At 42.2% G+C, this 16,610-nt stretch overlaps 2 protein-coding genes across 9 annotated transcripts in view; one reads left to right on the forward strand and one right to left on the reverse strand.

The window, feature by feature from the left end:
- The first annotated feature begins 751 nt into the window (after positions 1-751).
- Positions 752-9,663, forward strand: LOC127355821 (thrombospondin-1). The gene is made up of 22 exons (XM_051387061.1): positions 752-930; positions 1,018-1,101; positions 1,425-1,984; positions 2,147-2,225; positions 2,358-2,447; positions 2,556-2,665; positions 2,980-3,105; positions 3,553-3,643; positions 3,765-3,935; positions 4,030-4,206; positions 4,300-4,473; positions 4,561-4,841; positions 4,925-5,143; positions 5,248-5,355; positions 5,765-5,924; positions 6,035-6,153; positions 6,597-6,831; positions 6,964-7,191; positions 7,291-7,562; positions 7,664-7,761; positions 7,865-8,004; positions 8,097-9,663. Exons 2-22 carry the CDS (start codon positions 1,038-1,040, stop codon positions 8,102-8,104), a joined length of 3,510 nt encoding a protein of 1,169 aa, XP_051243021.1. The 5' UTR covers positions 752-930; positions 1,018-1,037; the 3' UTR covers positions 8,105-9,663.
- Positions 9,664-11,660: 1,997 nt separating this feature from the next.
- The window catches only part of fsip1 (fibrous sheath interacting protein 1), a 28,086-nt gene continuing 23,136 nt past the window's right edge, over positions 11,661-16,610 (reverse strand). For all 8 annotated transcript variants that reach the window (XM_051387099.1, XM_051387117.1, XM_051387088.1 and 5 more), the window contains one exon: positions 11,661-12,003. In XM_051387099.1, coding sequence (XP_051243059.1) covers positions 11,896-12,003 — 108 coding nt within the window. In that variant the 3' untranslated portion in view covers positions 11,661-11,895. The remainder of the gene's footprint in view (positions 12,004-16,610) is intronic.

A 16,610-nucleotide genomic window follows, 5' to 3' on the forward strand; every position in this document is an offset into this window, starting at 1 on the left:
CCCCCAAAACATATACATATACATAACATATAACTAAATATATTTAGTATTTTTATTTAAGAAATACTTATCAGGCTTTAAAAAACAAGCTTGAAATGGACATTCATAAATTGTATATTTTTATACTGTGTAGGTACAAAGAAAACCAGAGACTTTTATCCTCATATAGCCCACCTCTGATTCAGACCACTTCACACTTCCATTCATTACTACATCACAGTCCCCTGGCGGCCACAGCGGGGATAACAAAATGAGAAACACATCATAAACCAGTAAAAGTTTCTGTATGTCATAAATATGAGCTGGAATTAATACACGAGTGTAGGCTATGGAATATAATTTAATGTTTTATATGACTTTTAAATTTACCCGTAACTGGTTTTGTATTACCAGTGTACTGAATTAATTGGCCCATTACTTATTTTGGATCATATTAAAAATAAATCTATATTACTTTTTTTTCTTTTTTTAGAAAATGACAGTTTTATAAAATTAAGATCATTTGACGAATAATTAAACTTTTATTTGACCGGAAACGACCAAGTCTTGGCTCGGGTGCGTGTATGAAATATTTGTCCGGTGATGGAAACTCAGGAATGCATTTTTCCCCCTCTGTGTGTGCGTCGCGGATATCGCTCTGACTGGCTGTGAGGTAAGACGATAAGTCCGCCCCCTCTCTCCTGCGGCCACCCCATTGGTCCAGACGAGATCTCAGGATGTCCTCTGGTTATTTAAATAGCGGTTGTATCGGCAGGATAAGTCAGAAGAATAAATCCAAGCACCGGAATAAATGCCGGACAGGAGCTCATAGAGACTTCTCAACTATCGACCCAAAACTGAAGACCTTGTAAAGGAAGAGACACGGGATACATAATCGGAGACGCAAGGACTTTTTTCCTCTTTTTTTCAGATAGAATTTTCATTTAAAAGGTTTGTAGACTGTTTTTATTCCGTATTTATTTATGATAAAGATGAAATTTATATGTGTCCATTAACGGAGTGTGTCATCCTTAACAGAGATCCCTTGAGATTTGGAGATGATGTTGTGTGGCATCTTTCTGCTGTTGATGCTTTGGAGTTGTGAAGGCGCAAGACTGGCAGGTAAGAATGGAAAATATTCATTAACAGTGTTCTTACCTGTAAAAACGTTAGAAATTGATCCATGTTTAAAATAATCATTCATATGGGACATTTACTGTAACTGTGGTATTCAAGTTACATATCACATTTATATCATATTTCAATAATATTCTGTAAAAATAGTTATACTCTTATAATGTATTGCTGTTACAGGCTGTAATTATAGTTCTAGTAAATATACTTTATCTCATTACTTTTGGGTTTTTTGTTTTTATGCATTTTCATGCACACTGTCATTATGAGAGAAAAAAGCTGAACAATGCTTTTCTTTTCTTTGACCGCAGAGAGCCGGGATGATAACAGTGTGTATGACTTATTTGATCTCGCCCGGGTAAACAAGAGACAAAACGGAGTGAGTTTGGTCAAAGGGGCAGATCCTTACAGCCCTGCATACAAAATCCTGAACCCAGACCTGATCCCCCCGGTCCCCGACAGCTCCCTCAGGGACCTCCTCGACTCCATCCAGGCTGAGCGGGGCTTCCTCCTCCTGGTGAACCTGAAGCAGTTCAAGAAAACCAGGGGCAGCATTTTGACCATTGAGAAGAATGATGGATCGGGACCCATTTTCGAGATCATTTCCAATGGGAAGGCAAACACTCTGGATGTGGTCCTCTCCACCATGGATCAGCAGCAGGTCGTGGGCATCGAGGAAGCAAATTTGGCCACTGGGCACTGGAAGAACATCACATTGTTTGTTCAGGATGACCGTGTGCAGCTTTTTGTCGGCTGTGAGGAGATCAATGTATCAGAGATGGATTTGCCAATCCATAAAGTGCTGACCCAGGAGGTGGCAGACATTGCCAGGCTCAGGATTGGAAAGGGAGCTGTGAAGGACAGATTCATGGTAAGTTCTATAGTTTTTTTTTTAGCTCAGATGGAAAACCAATTGCTGTCTTATGATGAAAAATAATATTAAGTGCACCATATATTGTGCTCACATAATAACTGATGTAAGAAAATAAATGTTTGATAGAGTGTCTCTTAACTGGAATTTATTGTCCCTCAGGGAGTGCTTCAGAATGTGCGCTTTGTCTTTGGGACCACTCTCGATGCCATACAGAGAAATAAGGGATGCCAGAATGGAGGTAAGTCTGAAACATACATCAATTGCCCTTGACTGAGTGGATCTGCATAATACAGGAGTGTGTTTGGACTACCACATTGTGCTCCAGTGAACAGAAATGTATTTATCTTCTCACCTTTTTCCCCCCTGGCAGCTGCCTTAACTGATGTCATGACCCTGGAAAACCCGATCAATGGCTCTAGCCCTGCCATAAGGACTGATTACACCGGCCACAAAGCCAAAGGTGAGCCCTCTCCTCCCCAAAGAGACAGACAAGTTTGTGTCTCTGTTCTACTGTCCAGTTGTAAACTTTAAGAGGTGAATTTATTGGGCTCTTCTCTCCAATATTCAGATCTGCAGTCTGTCTGCGGCTTCTCTTGCGAGGACATCGCCGGCATATTTAAGGAGCTCAAGGGACTCGGTGTGGTTGTTAAACAGCTGTCGAATGAGCTCCACAGAGTGGTAAGCTCCAAGGGCCATCATGGTCTGCTCTTTGTCATCAGTCACTCTCTCTTTTACTCTGCTTCCAGTTAGCGCATTCCCAGTGCGTAGCCACTTGTCGTTGTAATGGCAATCCATGGCCAGGTTCTTAATGAGTCCCATGTGAATACACAAATATGTTTGGCCGTTGGTTGCATTTGCACTGCTTCGCTAGAGTTAAGCAATGTCTTAATCACGGTGTCGGTCAGTGATTCATTTGTATTGGAACTCTGGCAAAGTGAAAGTTTTCCATCCATCCTGAGCACCCCTTTCTCTCTCTCTCTTCTTCCCACCAGTCTCAGGAGAGAGCTCCGCTGATAAATGAAATTAACATCCACAGTGGAATATGCATCCACAAGGGCATCGTGTACAAGGACAGAGACGAATGGACTGTGGACGGCTGCACCGAGTGCACCTGCCAGGTAAGTGTCATCACACCTGCTGGAATGCAACCTTTAAACATGTCAGGAATTAGCTTAGGAAAGACGTTGCTGTGTTTCCTATATCCCTGCTGTAGTGAAGTGATAATAGTGTTTATGTTAGCAATGTGATTATGCTTCATAATCACATTGCTTCTGTCTGAAAGCCATCAACACTTCTTCTCAAGTATCAACAAAGCAGCATGGGGCCTTTTTCCCCCCCAGCAACATCTCTTGAAGGTTGTTCATTTATTGTGTAATTAGTTAGGCGTTAGTGGGAGAGTGTTAGTGAGGATTATATTTTCTATCAACACAACAGGAGTGTCATATCCCTGATAAGGATCACTCCATCATGCAATGTAGCAATTAGGCTTGGAACAGTACCAGTAGCCAGTCAAGCAGTCCGCTCACTCATTATTCTTTTACTAATTTGACTGTTTCTCTATCCAGAGATCTGCAACTGTGTGTCGCAAAATCTCCTGCCCCCTGATCCCATGTGCTAACGCCACCGTGCCCGATGGAGAGTGCTGCCCTCGCTGTCGTAAGTTTCTTTTTGAATCTGCTGCACCTTTCATAACTTTAATCAGATTTTCTATATTTTTTTCTTGATATCTTTTCCACAAGGTAACAATACCCATACTTTATCTTTTTTACCCCTACAGCGACCTTTGAAGAGGACGGTTGGTCTCCCTGGTCTGAATGGACCCATTGTTCGGTGACTTGTGGTCGAGGCATCCAGCAGCGCGGACGCTCCTGTGACCGCATCAACAGCAACTGTGAGGGCACCTCTGTCCAGACCCGTGACTGCTACCCCCAGGAATGTGACAAACGCTGTAAGTCACTCAGCATTCTTAAATCAGCCATTGTGATAAGAAATATTCTCAGTTTGAGAGCATGAGGAATTAATTGTGTATGTATTGCTCACAGTCAAACAGGATGGTGGTTGGAGCCACTGGTCTCCCTGGTCTTCATGCTCTGTGACCTGTGGTGAGGGGGTCATCACCCGCATACGCCTCTGCAACTCCCCCACACCCCAGATGGGTGGCAGTGACTGCCAGGGAGAAGGACGTCAAACTGAAATCTGCCAAAAAACACCTTGTCCTAGTGAGTTAAACTTTAATAGTTTAAGGTATAAAGTGTGTTAGATGTATGAATTCAGGGAAACATACTGAATGTTGTTTTTATGATACTTTTTAGTCGATGGAGGTTGGGGACCTTGGTCACCATGGGACACCTGCACTGTTACTTGTGGTGGAGGAATCCAGACCCGCAAACGTCTCTGCTCTGACCCTGTCCCAAAATACGGAGGAAAGGACTGTGTTGGTGATGGTACTATGTCTCAAGTGTGCAACAAACAGGCCTGCCCTATTGGTAAGCATTTAAGATTTGACACACATTAAAAAAAGAAATAATTTCCCCCAACAGATTATTTAAATTAGGAATTATTTTTCTCTACAGATGGTTGTCTCTCCAGCCCATGCTTCACCGGCACAAAGTGCACCAGCTTCCCCGATGGCTCTTTCAGGTGTGGCAAGTGTCCACTAGGCTACACTGGGAACGGTATCACCTGCGACGACATTGATGAGTGTAAAGAGGTCCCTGATGCTTGCCATACACATAACGGAATCCACCGCTGTGAGAACACTGAGCCCGGTTACAACTGTCTGCCCTGCCCCGCACGTTTCTCCGGTCCTCAGCCCTTTGGAAGAGGAGTGGAACAGGCAACTGCTAAAAAACAGGTTTGAGTTATTACTTACTCACTATGCTTGTGGTTAGTAAGCTAGTTGCTTGCATGGTTTTAATTGACTGTCATTTTCTTTAGGTTTGCAAACCCCGTAACCCCTGCCAGGATGGTAGCCACGACTGCCATAAAAATGCAAACTGCATCTACTTGGGTGTTTACTCCGAGTCCATGTTCCGCTGCGAGTGCAAGCCAGGGTATGCCGGTAATGGCCGTATTTGTGGAGAGGACAGTGACCTGGATGGATGGCCAAACACTAACCTGGTGTGTGTGGAGAACGCCACCTACCACTGCAAGAAGGTAGCCAGACCCCACATGAACAGAAATACAAAAGGCCATTATTACCCATCTGGACTCTATTATCGTGATGATTGCCTCCTTAACCACTCCTTTGTTCCTTATAGGATAACTGCCCCAACCTCCCCAACTCTGGCCAGGAAGATCATGACAAAGATGGCCTGGGTGATGAATGTGACCATGATGATGACAATGATGGGATCCCCGATGATAGGGTGAGTCATAACAGCAGCTTATTTTAGCCCCAAACTACGCTTTCCTCAGAGACCAAACATAGCAATCAGCAGTAGCCATCCTTCCTTTGGGAAATTGGAATGTAAAGTCTCTATGTTTGTGTGCTTTCCCCAGAGAGTCAGAGTGAAAATATAATTTCAGCATAAAGCCCGAATTGAGGCGAGGTGGCTTATTGCCCAAAATTCTTAGTGTGGATTTGGAAAGTTGGGCAAGAAAAATGCTGTGGTAAAAATAACCAGCTCGCTTGCAATGGAATATCACATTCCTGCAAAAGTCAGAGAAAAAAACAAGGCTTGAAAAGCAGAGTTTGTTCCTCTAAAATAATATTTCTTTGAGTAATGACCCATTTTAGTCATTTAATTGTTGCTTTTGTATTCTCTATAAATTTAGGACAACTGCCCAAAAGTGTACAACCCTGCTCAGTATGACGCAGACAGAGATGATGTTGGTGACCGCTGTGACAACTGTGTGTTCGAGGCTAACACTGACCAAACCGACACTGACAACAACGGAGAGGGTGATGCCTGTGCTGTTGACATTGATGGGGATGGTAAGGGATTTCTCCAATTTCCTCTCCAGCTATCTTTAATGTCTTTCCTTAGCCTTACAAAGCATTTGCACAGTCCTGAAGGCTAAGACAAGTATGTTTTGACTCAACAGGCATTCTGAACGAGAACGACAATTGCCCATATGTTTACAACGTGGATCAGAGAGATACTGACAGGGATGGGGTGGGAGACCATTGTGACAACTGCCCTCTGGAGCACAACCCCGATCAGGTAACTTCAGATCTTATATTTCCATTAGAAGCCGTCCTAGGTAACATAGGTTGATCTGTCATGTAACTATGCAGAAGCTCCCTGTGGACACAGTATCAAAGCCACAAATTGCACCTGCTTAAATGAAAGAGAGGAATGTGACAGCTTTGAGGAAAAAGAATGCAATGCTCCCTCTTCTCCTCTCTATTCATCCACCTTTGGAACAAATAAGAATGGGTAATTTTGCTGAGGTGCAAGGACACTGCACACTTGTCTGAAGGGACATTGCTTACATGCCTGAAAACAAGGGGCTACTTTTAATTCACATCCTGAGTAGCACTTCTGTTATACTGAGGCTGCTGAAAAACAGTGAAGGGAGTAATTTGAAGTGAGGACAAGAGTCTTATAGTGTGAGAGTCGGTCTCTGGGAAATCTCATCGTAACGGAATTCTGTTGTCCTACAGATCGACTCTGACTCCGATCGCATAGGAGACAAGTGCGACAACAATCAGGACATTGACGAGGACGGTCACCAGAACAACTTGGACAACTGTCCCTACATACCCAACGCCAACCAGGCAGACCACGACAAGGATGGCAAGGGTGACGCCTGCGACCATGATGATGACAACGATGGCATTCCTGATGACAAAGACAACTGTAGGCTGGCCTTTAACCCTGATCAGTTGGACTCTGATGGTGAGTCTCTCAATCTTGTCTTCTGAAAGATTGGTGTCTTATTTGGCTATATGCATTATTTTGGATGGTTTAGTTTTACAGCTCCTTGTCCATAGTTCTACATCTTTGAGACCATGTTTATTTTCCTCACAGGTGATGGCCGTGGTGATGTGTGCAAAGACGATTTTGACCAAGACAATGTTCTGGACATCCATGATGTGTGCCCGGAAAACTTTGCCATCAGTGAAACAGACTTCCGCAGATTCCAAATGGTGCCTCTGGACCCCAAGGGCACCTCCCAGATTGATCCCAACTGGGTGGTCCGGCATCAGGGCAAGGAGTTGGTGCAGACTGTCAACTGTGATCCTGGCATTGCTGTTGGTACGTAATAAACAAACAGACATCTCACTGCAAGTGCATGGACACAAAATATAGTAGTGAACCAATTCTAAAACTTCTCTTATCTTCTATCTAATTCAGGTTACGATGAGTTTAGTGCAGTGGATTTCAGTGGAACGTTCTTCATCAACACGGACAGAGATGACGACTACGCTGGGTTTGTGTTTGGCTACCAGTCTAGCTCGCGCTTCTACACAGTGATGTGGAAACAGATCACGCAGACCTACTGGTCCCACACACCCACAAGAGCTCAAGGCTACTCTGGCCTGTCAATCAAAGTAGTCAACTCCACTACTGGACCTGGCGAGCATCTGAGGAACGCCCTGTGGCACACCGGAGACACCCCAGGACAGGTGAGAGCAGATTCATTGATTCAGGGCTTAGATATAATTTAACACAATTTTCTTATTTTAAACACATTGCAATATAATAATAATATTAATATCCCTTTCAGGTTCGCACTCTTTGGCACGACCCTAAGAACATTGGCTGGAAGGACTTCACTGCCTACAGATGGCATCTGACCCACAGACCCAAGAATGGACTTATTAGGTGAGTTCAAAACCTCTCTGCTCTGCTCTTTCATTCCATTACAAATCTGCATCATTTAAATGAAATGCCAGTGAGCTCATGCGATTACATTTTCTTTTTTCAGAGTGGTCATGTATGAAGGTAAGAGAATCATGGCTGATTCTGGAAACATCTACGACAAGACGTATGCTGGTGGGCGATTAGGCTTGTACGTTTTCTCTCAGGAGATGGTTTACTTCTCAGACCTCAAATACGAATGCAGAGGTAAGTACATAAGTGATGGTTTGATATTTTAAAAAGAATAGCTATATCACCATAGACTTTATTTGTAACGTGTTTTCTTTCATTTCTTTCAGATACATAATTGGACCAGAGAGCCTTCCAGACAGAATGGGTCTTGTCAGTATGAATATATAGCACAAGACCTGGATCGATATCTCTTTAACTTTTTCTTTTGAGAAATGCACATTGGAGGAATAACGAGCAAGTGAGGTAAACTGACCTCAGGACATTAAGCCAAATGAAAGTTCAATGCACCACTGCACCAAACTCAAATTATGAGCGCAGCTCTGCTCAGAAGAAATTGGCCCTCACTTTGTTGCTCTGATCTGCATTGAAGGGGGGGCACATTTTATTGCTTTGCACACCTGAACTGTTGTTGGTTGTCGGTATTCCTCTGTGGATGAGGGACCAAAGGGAAGAGTGTTCCATGTTTTTAATTATTTTTTAATTTTTTTGAGCATTAATATACATCTGCTGTGGACTCAAAGATACTTGTGTCAGTATGAAGAAGGCGAGGAGAGAACTTTCTTAGGTTGGGGTAAATATACCCCTTGAAGGAACTGTTGAGGGACCATGGACAGTATGGACGGACTGTTACTATCAAAGAGAGTGAATGTTGTATGTGTGTTTGTGCATGTGTGCCACCCAACAAGCATAGTTATGAAGACAACCGCATCATTTTTTTTGTTTTGATTTCTCTTAATGACCCCTCAACCCACTATCATGCAGACCATATACGAGGTCTTGTACTTAGCCGAGGCTTAGGGCTGGCCCAAAACAATCGTCTTCTCAGGAAAGAGCACTAGAAGAAACGAGGAGAGCACAAAATTCAGGACAGCACAGGGCCCCAAAGCAGGCACACTGAACACTGCTTTGGAACAGTAATTATTAGCAAATATTATGTTAATATCTCTAATTTTTACTGAAAGTGTCAAGGGACGTAAACAGCAAGGGCCAGTCTATTTCCTTCACGAGTAAACTTTTGTAAGTATGGCTGTTTGTATTTACTTATTAATCAAAGAGGCTTTCATTCTTGCTCATCTCTGCATCTTGCCATCTTAAAATGCTGTCAGCAACCTATTCTAATTAACTACAATAAGTATCGGCTAATGGCAAGACACAGCATTACATTTGACCTAAACGGTAAAAAAGATAACATCATTTACACAGTATCTCTGAATATTCTGCTTTTGCACAGTGTGCATGACTGGTGTGCCTGAGCTTGTGTGTACATTTCTGACAAGGGGAAATCAAAAGAAACCCTTTATGTACAAATATTACCTCATTAATTCTTTTTGTATTGAGGCCAGCAATACACAAAAATCACTTGTCTTACCAACAGAGTATAAATTGGTTGGCTTATTTTTTTTTTTAAGCAAGACTTTAGTATCATTTATATGCTGTATATAAGATATTTTTGTAGCGAAAGAAGCCCAAACAGGAACGTAAAGGATTAAAGAAATGTTGTCTTGACTATGTTGTGCTATATGTGTTTCCTGTGCATTTTTTGATAAATTATTATGTTTGTTGTATGTTGAGGGTATTTCATTGTGTAGATATATGCTATTTAAATAATTTATCTAGAAGCGTAGCCTCATATGGAAGCGTTTCTGTCTGTATAAACTTATTTGCACACTGACATGAGGATGTCTTTGTTATTTTGGTTTTTGTATGTCTTTTTTTTAATTATTAGTGGAGCTTTTATATAAACTTTGTACTATAGTTTCTACCTAAAGTGCTGTTTATACTCCAACCTGGTATTCTGTAATGTCAAGTGAACAATAAACACTTCATGAAAAAAAGTACCTTGGTCAGTTGCTGTCTTTTTGGACAACAATGAAATAGTCAGCTTTTTTTCGCAGAGATTTTTGGACTTCATATCTCCTTTGATTGAGGTCTTCTCCATAGAAAAGCAAAGGGAATCGAGCCATGCCATGTCAAGCGACTGGAATCCATTAGTTGAGTCTAGTGAAGCCTTGGAGAAAGGGAGTATCCTCGGGAGTCAACAGCATGAAAACTCAACATGAAGTATAACCCACTTAAATAGCACATCCATACAGGTCTAATTACATATTACACAGGCATCTCCTTCCACCTTCCACATGAGAGGTAGACATAAGGAATTTTGCACTGAATTGGGGAAGTGAACTTAAGTTATAGCTGTGGTCCACTCTTGCCAGTAGGAATGTGCATTGAAATTCCATAGTTTTAATAAAAATGTCTCAATAAAACGTGTCAAAGTAGATAAGGTCCACAGAGTAAGCCTGCAGCTTGCTGACTGTTGTGCTGTAAGACGCTGCAGTACATTATCAGTAAACATAATTGAGATCTTTCACAGGGCCAGAAAGAGCTGTAATCTAAAGCACTAGAGAGGGGCGTTCCAGAAAATCCAGACAGTCTCAGTATGCTGCAGGTCTCTTTACATTAGAAGTGACCTCATTCTTACCATAGTGAGCTCACTGTGTTTCCATTACCCCACATAAGCGGTATACTGAGTCATCCCTACTTAAAATATATATATTGTGGGAATTACACATGGTATTTGTAAAATGGACAAAAATGCTACACATGCTGCATATATATCTATGAAATTATCCCAGATGTATGGAATTAGTTAAAAAAAACAGTCTTATCTAGTGCGGTCAGTCTGAAAAGTGTTTGCGTTTGAGTTGTCTGTTAAGATTCCTGGACAGATAGTGTGGCAGGTTTCACTGATAGCAGGGCTCTTGTTAGGGTTTGACCTTGGAGGCTCACCTAGCTGACGTGTTTTCAGTCCAAAGGAATGTGAGATAATTCCTGCCGTTTAGACGGGGTTAGAATGTGTGGGTGAGGCGAAGAGTGAGACGAACAGGCCCGTAGGTGTCCAGTGCCAGGAGAGAGGAAAGGCAGGACCTCTGGGCTGAGGTCAGCCAGGTGCAGACTAGCTAACTCACACTGTGCAAGCAGGAGCAAATAGGAACCGTGTCAACAGCTTTGCAAATCTCCCAAACAAACCAGAAAGCATATTTCTCAAAGCTGGCCATCTTTTGTCGGTGGAATCCAGTTTCTTTAAACGAAAATTAAGCTGGAAAGAGGTCACACAGGGTCCAGTTTCAGAAGATCCTACTAATCTGACCCTGTCTGAAGGAGTTCACCTGCAGAGGCCGAATTGAAAGGAATGCTGAAGTGGATCTGACTATCACTCCTGTAGAGCACACATCATCCCTCTGTCCTCATTAACAGCCATGTTGGATCCTTGACCACACATTACTAACAGAGCCATACTATATTTCATAAGAGAGGGCTTAAAGTTAATACAATATAAGGGTTCAGACTTCACTAGACAGACCCGCTGCTATCAGCTGAGTGTTTATGTGTGCAGTAGAACATTCTGCGGCCACTGTACCCGGTTATTAGATTTAATGACAGCAATTTTCTGTTCTCATCTATGATACTTAGGTTAATACAAAGGGTGGCCCTGCTGCTTGGTTTCCTCCTGCAGAGCTATAAACACAAATAAAAACAATGGGACGCAATCCAGCTGCATTGTGAAGACATGGAGACCAAGTAGGATCACAATAACAGCTCTCATCCTCAGTTAGCCCATGAACCAAAGGTTAGAACTACAATTTCTTCAAATACTGACACATTGCAAAACATGTTCATGATCAGTTTATGTTACTGTATGTAAGACAGGTTAGTTATATCTCCATAAATCTAAAAGCTTTACAGTGTACCAAAGCCTCTTTGTGAATTCATAGTCTTTTGTGATAATGAAATATTGTGGTAATTTAGTATTTTAGCAATAGCAACATCCCAGCAATGATGTGTCTTTTGATAGCAGGGTTTCAGATGGATTGGGCCCATCAGTCTTTGGGTGACTTTTTTAGGGTCTCATGGTGTCGTGTCATTCGTCTCAAGATCGTGGGTCCAGCTCTCTGTCAGCTCACACTCATCCAGCAGACTAAGCAACTGCTCCTCAGTAAGGTCTGGTGACTCATTCTGCAGGAAGACACAAACATAACATATGTACAATTTAGAATATATCTATGGTGTTAGACTAGGGTTAAATGAAAAAAAAGAAGATGTGCAGATGTGCGTGCAGATGGGCGTGCACATAGCCTTTTACAACCAATCACACATGTACACTGGATCTCTGGCAGTATCAAGGTCCCATTTCCCTATTAGAGAAGTGACGACAGAATATTTTTCCGCTCAACTGCTGATCTCTTCCAAACATTTCCCATTAAGAACATCCTTTACTGAACTTAAAACTCAGTTCTTGACAAATCCAGACAATGTGTTGTATTAATGCATGACCTGTGATAACAGTGGCAGTTCATAATAATATACTTTTCCCTGGTTGGAAGCTTCCCGGGAAAAAACACTTCCAGTTGGATATAGCTCTTGTTATTCTACTGATAACTCGTACTCCTCACAGGGAGCCTTCTGGGAGTGCATGTGAGTTCAAGGAGAGAAGCCAACCTTCTTAAACTAGGTTAAAAGGGAAAGTTTTCAGGATTTAAATAATAGCAATATCTGTTCATGGGAGAGATGTGCTATCTGGCATGTGCAACTGCAATTTTTGGTTTCAAATAATATGGCTTTTAATTCCTTTACCATAATAAAAAGGTGAAACGTGACTAATTCACCTATGCATGTGTGCTCATAGACAGTTGCCATTTCTTGGTGTATACTCTGTTTAGACAGCTGCAACTCAACAGTTAATTTGTTCCAATAATATCAACTCATTACCTTTCATGACATGTGCATTATGCCAAAAACATGTCCAGGGAAGCCAGACCTTAAATCTCCTGTTTGAATAGTAATCATTGTCATCATTCTCTCAGCATGCGCACTCGTGTTTCTAGCTGCCATCCCACACTGAACAGAATGTCCCTGGCCTTTATGAAGGGATGTACCGATCCAGTTACTCTGTCCCTGATCCTGATGTGAGTCATAAGCCAGTTATTCTTTTTGCCATTTGGGGCAAAGGAACAAGCTGTAAAGACAACATTGGCATACTATCACTTTATAAAGTTAATATTGCCAGAATGTTAGCAAATAGTTTCTATTTACAAGCAGACAAGGAGCAACATTATCATTAATTAAGTCATGTCTGAGTCCACCTGAGGAATTTAGGTCAAATATTAAGTCCCCTTTTAGCTCAGTTTTTGGCCTCGGCCAACTCCTGAGGAAAATGTCTGGCTACTTAGCTGCTAAATGCTCCACTATGTTCACTAGCTAATCACTAACTTTGTGCGTGTGCTGTTCAGGGCTGGGCCAAGCCAGTTAGCTTAGCTTAGCACAAAGACATGACGCAGGGGCTAGCTAGCTCTATCTTGTTTTTGTACAGATTAAACAAACAACATACAAAGTGTTAATTAAGGAGTCTTAGAGGTGCTGCTAGGTGGATATTTCCCCGTTTCCAGTCTTCATGCTAAGCTAATTGGCTGCTTGCTGTGGCTTCCTATTTAGTATAGACCTGAGAGTTAATACAGTTAGGATTAGAGTCAGTTTTAAGATCCATAAATACAAAGTTTAATCTGGTATTAAATAACTTTTATATTCCTATATGTTACAGCAGCCAAATGCAAATTTATTACTAATCTGTATTAAAAATTTGGGTGCCAGAAAAAAATAAAATCCTGCACCCCAGTGTGCCTCATCCCAGGCACTCTTTCCTAATATCATGCCCATACAGTTGTTTTCACCCTTTCCCCATATCCCGCTGAGTCACTCGAGACTAAATCACATTCCTGTGTCTCGTCTATCCCCACGAGCTGAAGCTAATACTCTTCATCGATCATCTGTATTCCTCCTCTGACCAGGCCACCCTCTGAAACTCTCCAACCTCTCTCCAGGACCCAGTTGCTGATATACATCTCTACCAGACAACCCTGTCCATGTTCAAAGTCCTGTAATGACACCCCTGAGGTCATGGCGGGTTGGGCCACGTTACTCAATTACCCAGGCGCTGCAGATCATCTCCTACCAATGGACAGGGGGCCACAGGCACCATGGACACATTCCAGCCTTGTTGCCCCCTGCAGCATTGCATGCTTTTGTCCTTTGACATGCATGAAGCAAGACATGGCCATTTGCCTGTGGACTTGACCATCACCTCTAAATAGTGAAGGAAGATGGCCAGTGTTATGTGTTTATTTTTTGCATAACGTATGAATAAACTAGTGACACACTTGGTAGGTACTGTATTATGGATAAGCTTTCCTTCCAGGTTTATTCTACTGTTTTAATAGCAACCCCACTCAGACCAAAAAAAAGAGATTTGCTTGGAATGGAAACTGTAACATAAATTTGCACAAAACATAAGTAAGCCATTAGTGCAACTTACGACATATGGCACAAAAAAATTCACTGGTCAATTACTGGAATGTTAGTGTTTGAGTGTTCATGAATGAGGCAATAAAATGTGCCCCACTGGCTGGAGTATTAATGGCCAGAAATGCCTTTAACCAGCACCAGCCCTCTTGGACATGTGAACTATAAGTTAGACTTTCCTAGAAAAAGGAACGAAAAAGAGATGGAAGAAAGAAAGAGTTTTTTTTTTTTTTTTACTGCTGTGACAAAATGCTGTGACTCTTTAAAAGTGGTTGACCTCAGGTGCCCTTAATACTAGGGAGGCCAAGGGTGTCTGTGGGTGACTGATATGTGTTTTCCTGTCTGACTGTCTGTCTACTCGCTACAGAGTCAGTTTAAAAAAGTATTACAGCCACTTCAGCTCTTTTACAGTCCAGGTTCCCAAGCAGACACCACATTCATTTCAGTAAACAGCCGAGTAAAGAACTGCAGATACAGGACAGCTAGCCAAAGAAAATACATGATCTGTTTGATTGAGGTTGTTCCGGCGAGTAGCCTCCTTCCATTGGGTTATCACTGAGACTGGAACAACAAGGCCAAGCCTTTTTCTGCCAAACTAGGTTCTGTTTTTAAACTGCTATGAGTGGTTTTAGTTCAAGTATCCATTGAACACACTGCAAGAGAAGATGCAAACACATCAATTAGTAGTGTTTTTTATAGACCATTTCTCAGTCAAAGGAAGTGTGCAGGTGTGCCATCCGCCACCATTAATGCTGGAGTTATTCCCAGACATATATCGTCTGAGATAAACATGTGAAAAACAAGCTGGAGGTGCAGAATCTATAGACACTATCACCTATTTTATACCAACACTGACTAACTGAACGCTACGACAAATACCAATGGAAGAATTAAATCAACATACATATTAATTAAAAAAATACTGACTGCCTGTTGGCCCGCTGCTCAGAGAGCTGTTGTGAACATTTTGATTGATCTGAGTCAGAGAAACAACGCAATTACGAGGAATTGGCTTTGACGTGGCTGCTCATGAACCCAACACATTATTAGACAATTATCTATTATTCCAGGAATGAACAATTCCATGAATGACAAGAACAGCCTCTGCCCTGGGCACATCACCTCTCTAACAGTCTTACCAAAACTGCTAAATTTGCATGGTTCACAACTGACTCATCACTCATCAGTAAGTCTTGGAAAAGTTATAGTCAAATAAATCCACAAGCCCTATATATCTGGTGGTTATTGTCAGAATGTAACATTGCTGCTCCAGACATCTGTCTCAGTCTGGCCTGCAGCCACACAAAGCCATTTGCAGAAAAAGTAAGTGTAAGGGAAAACCATAATGCCCTGTTTAGCAACTATTTGCCATGCATCCACTGTAATTTGTCACTTCACTCCCCTTCCTTATTAAATAACCTAACCTTAACCCTAACCCTCCAGACATGGGAGTCCTGTTCCTCTCCCACCAAACAATGGCAGGGTGGGTGAACCCCCAACCTTTGGTAAAAGATCAAGCTTCTCAGTCACTGTCCTGTATCAGTTTCCCACCTGCAGATGAATCTGACAAAGCCAGCCCTGCAGCTATCCATCCTGCAATGGACCACCACCTCTCTTCAGCTCACTGTTGGCTCCTGTACACACAGGGTCCAGGACCGGTTTACCACAAGCAAGGCCTGCTCAGCTTTCAAGGTTACTGACTTCAGGCACATACCTCATCTTTATCGGCCACAGACCCAGGGGCCAGTTCTCCACTATAGGCAGGAATTCTATTCATTACACTCCATGTGGTCCCATTCAGATGTTGAGACCAATTCACTATACTCACTTTCTGCTATAGCACACTACTGACATCACTGTGAATTCATCGAGGTTAGAAGAAAAAAACAAAAACTTGCCAAATGTCAGATAATGTGGATAATACAAATGATTTGCCCCAGGGTCTCTCTGAGGAACCTCATTAAAGTCAGTTTATAGTTGTGATTCATGGCTGAATCCCAATATCCTCATTTTACCCCATCACTTCACACATGGCACCCTGCACATGTATTGTATGAATGAAAGTATTGTACAATGGGTCAGGGACAGATGTCTTAAAATGCTAACATCTAACACTTGCTAAAAAAGGGGGTGAGGGGCTGTCTTGTATCAACGTTCATAACACAGGTCTATGACATTACACACCACCAAAGTTGACAGCATATTTCCTAGCGATGCTGGCTCTCAGTCAACAGCTGCCATGGGGAGGCCTGGAGAGCCGGCTCACT

Source organism: Dicentrarchus labrax, unplaced genomic scaffold (assembly GCF_905237075.1).
Source record: "Dicentrarchus labrax unplaced genomic scaffold, dlabrax2021, whole genome shotgun sequence".
In the NCBI taxonomy this organism is placed as follows: Eukaryota; Metazoa; Chordata; class Actinopteri; family Moronidae; genus Dicentrarchus; species Dicentrarchus labrax.

Bases quoted from the DNA above. Each gene is read 5' to 3' on its own strand.
- LOC127355821 (XM_051387061.1), top strand. From the start codon at position 1,038: ATGATGTTGTGTGGCATCTTTCTGCTGTTGATGCTTTGGAGTTGTGAA. The intron at 5,356-5,764 runs GTGAGTCATAAC...CTATAAATTTAG, and splicing joins ATGGGATCCCCGATGATAGG to GACAACTGCCCAAAAGTGTA. The intron at 7,762-7,864 runs GTGAGTTCAAAA...TTCTTTTTTCAG, and splicing joins CCCAAGAATGGACTTATTAG to AGTGGTCATGTATGAAGGTA.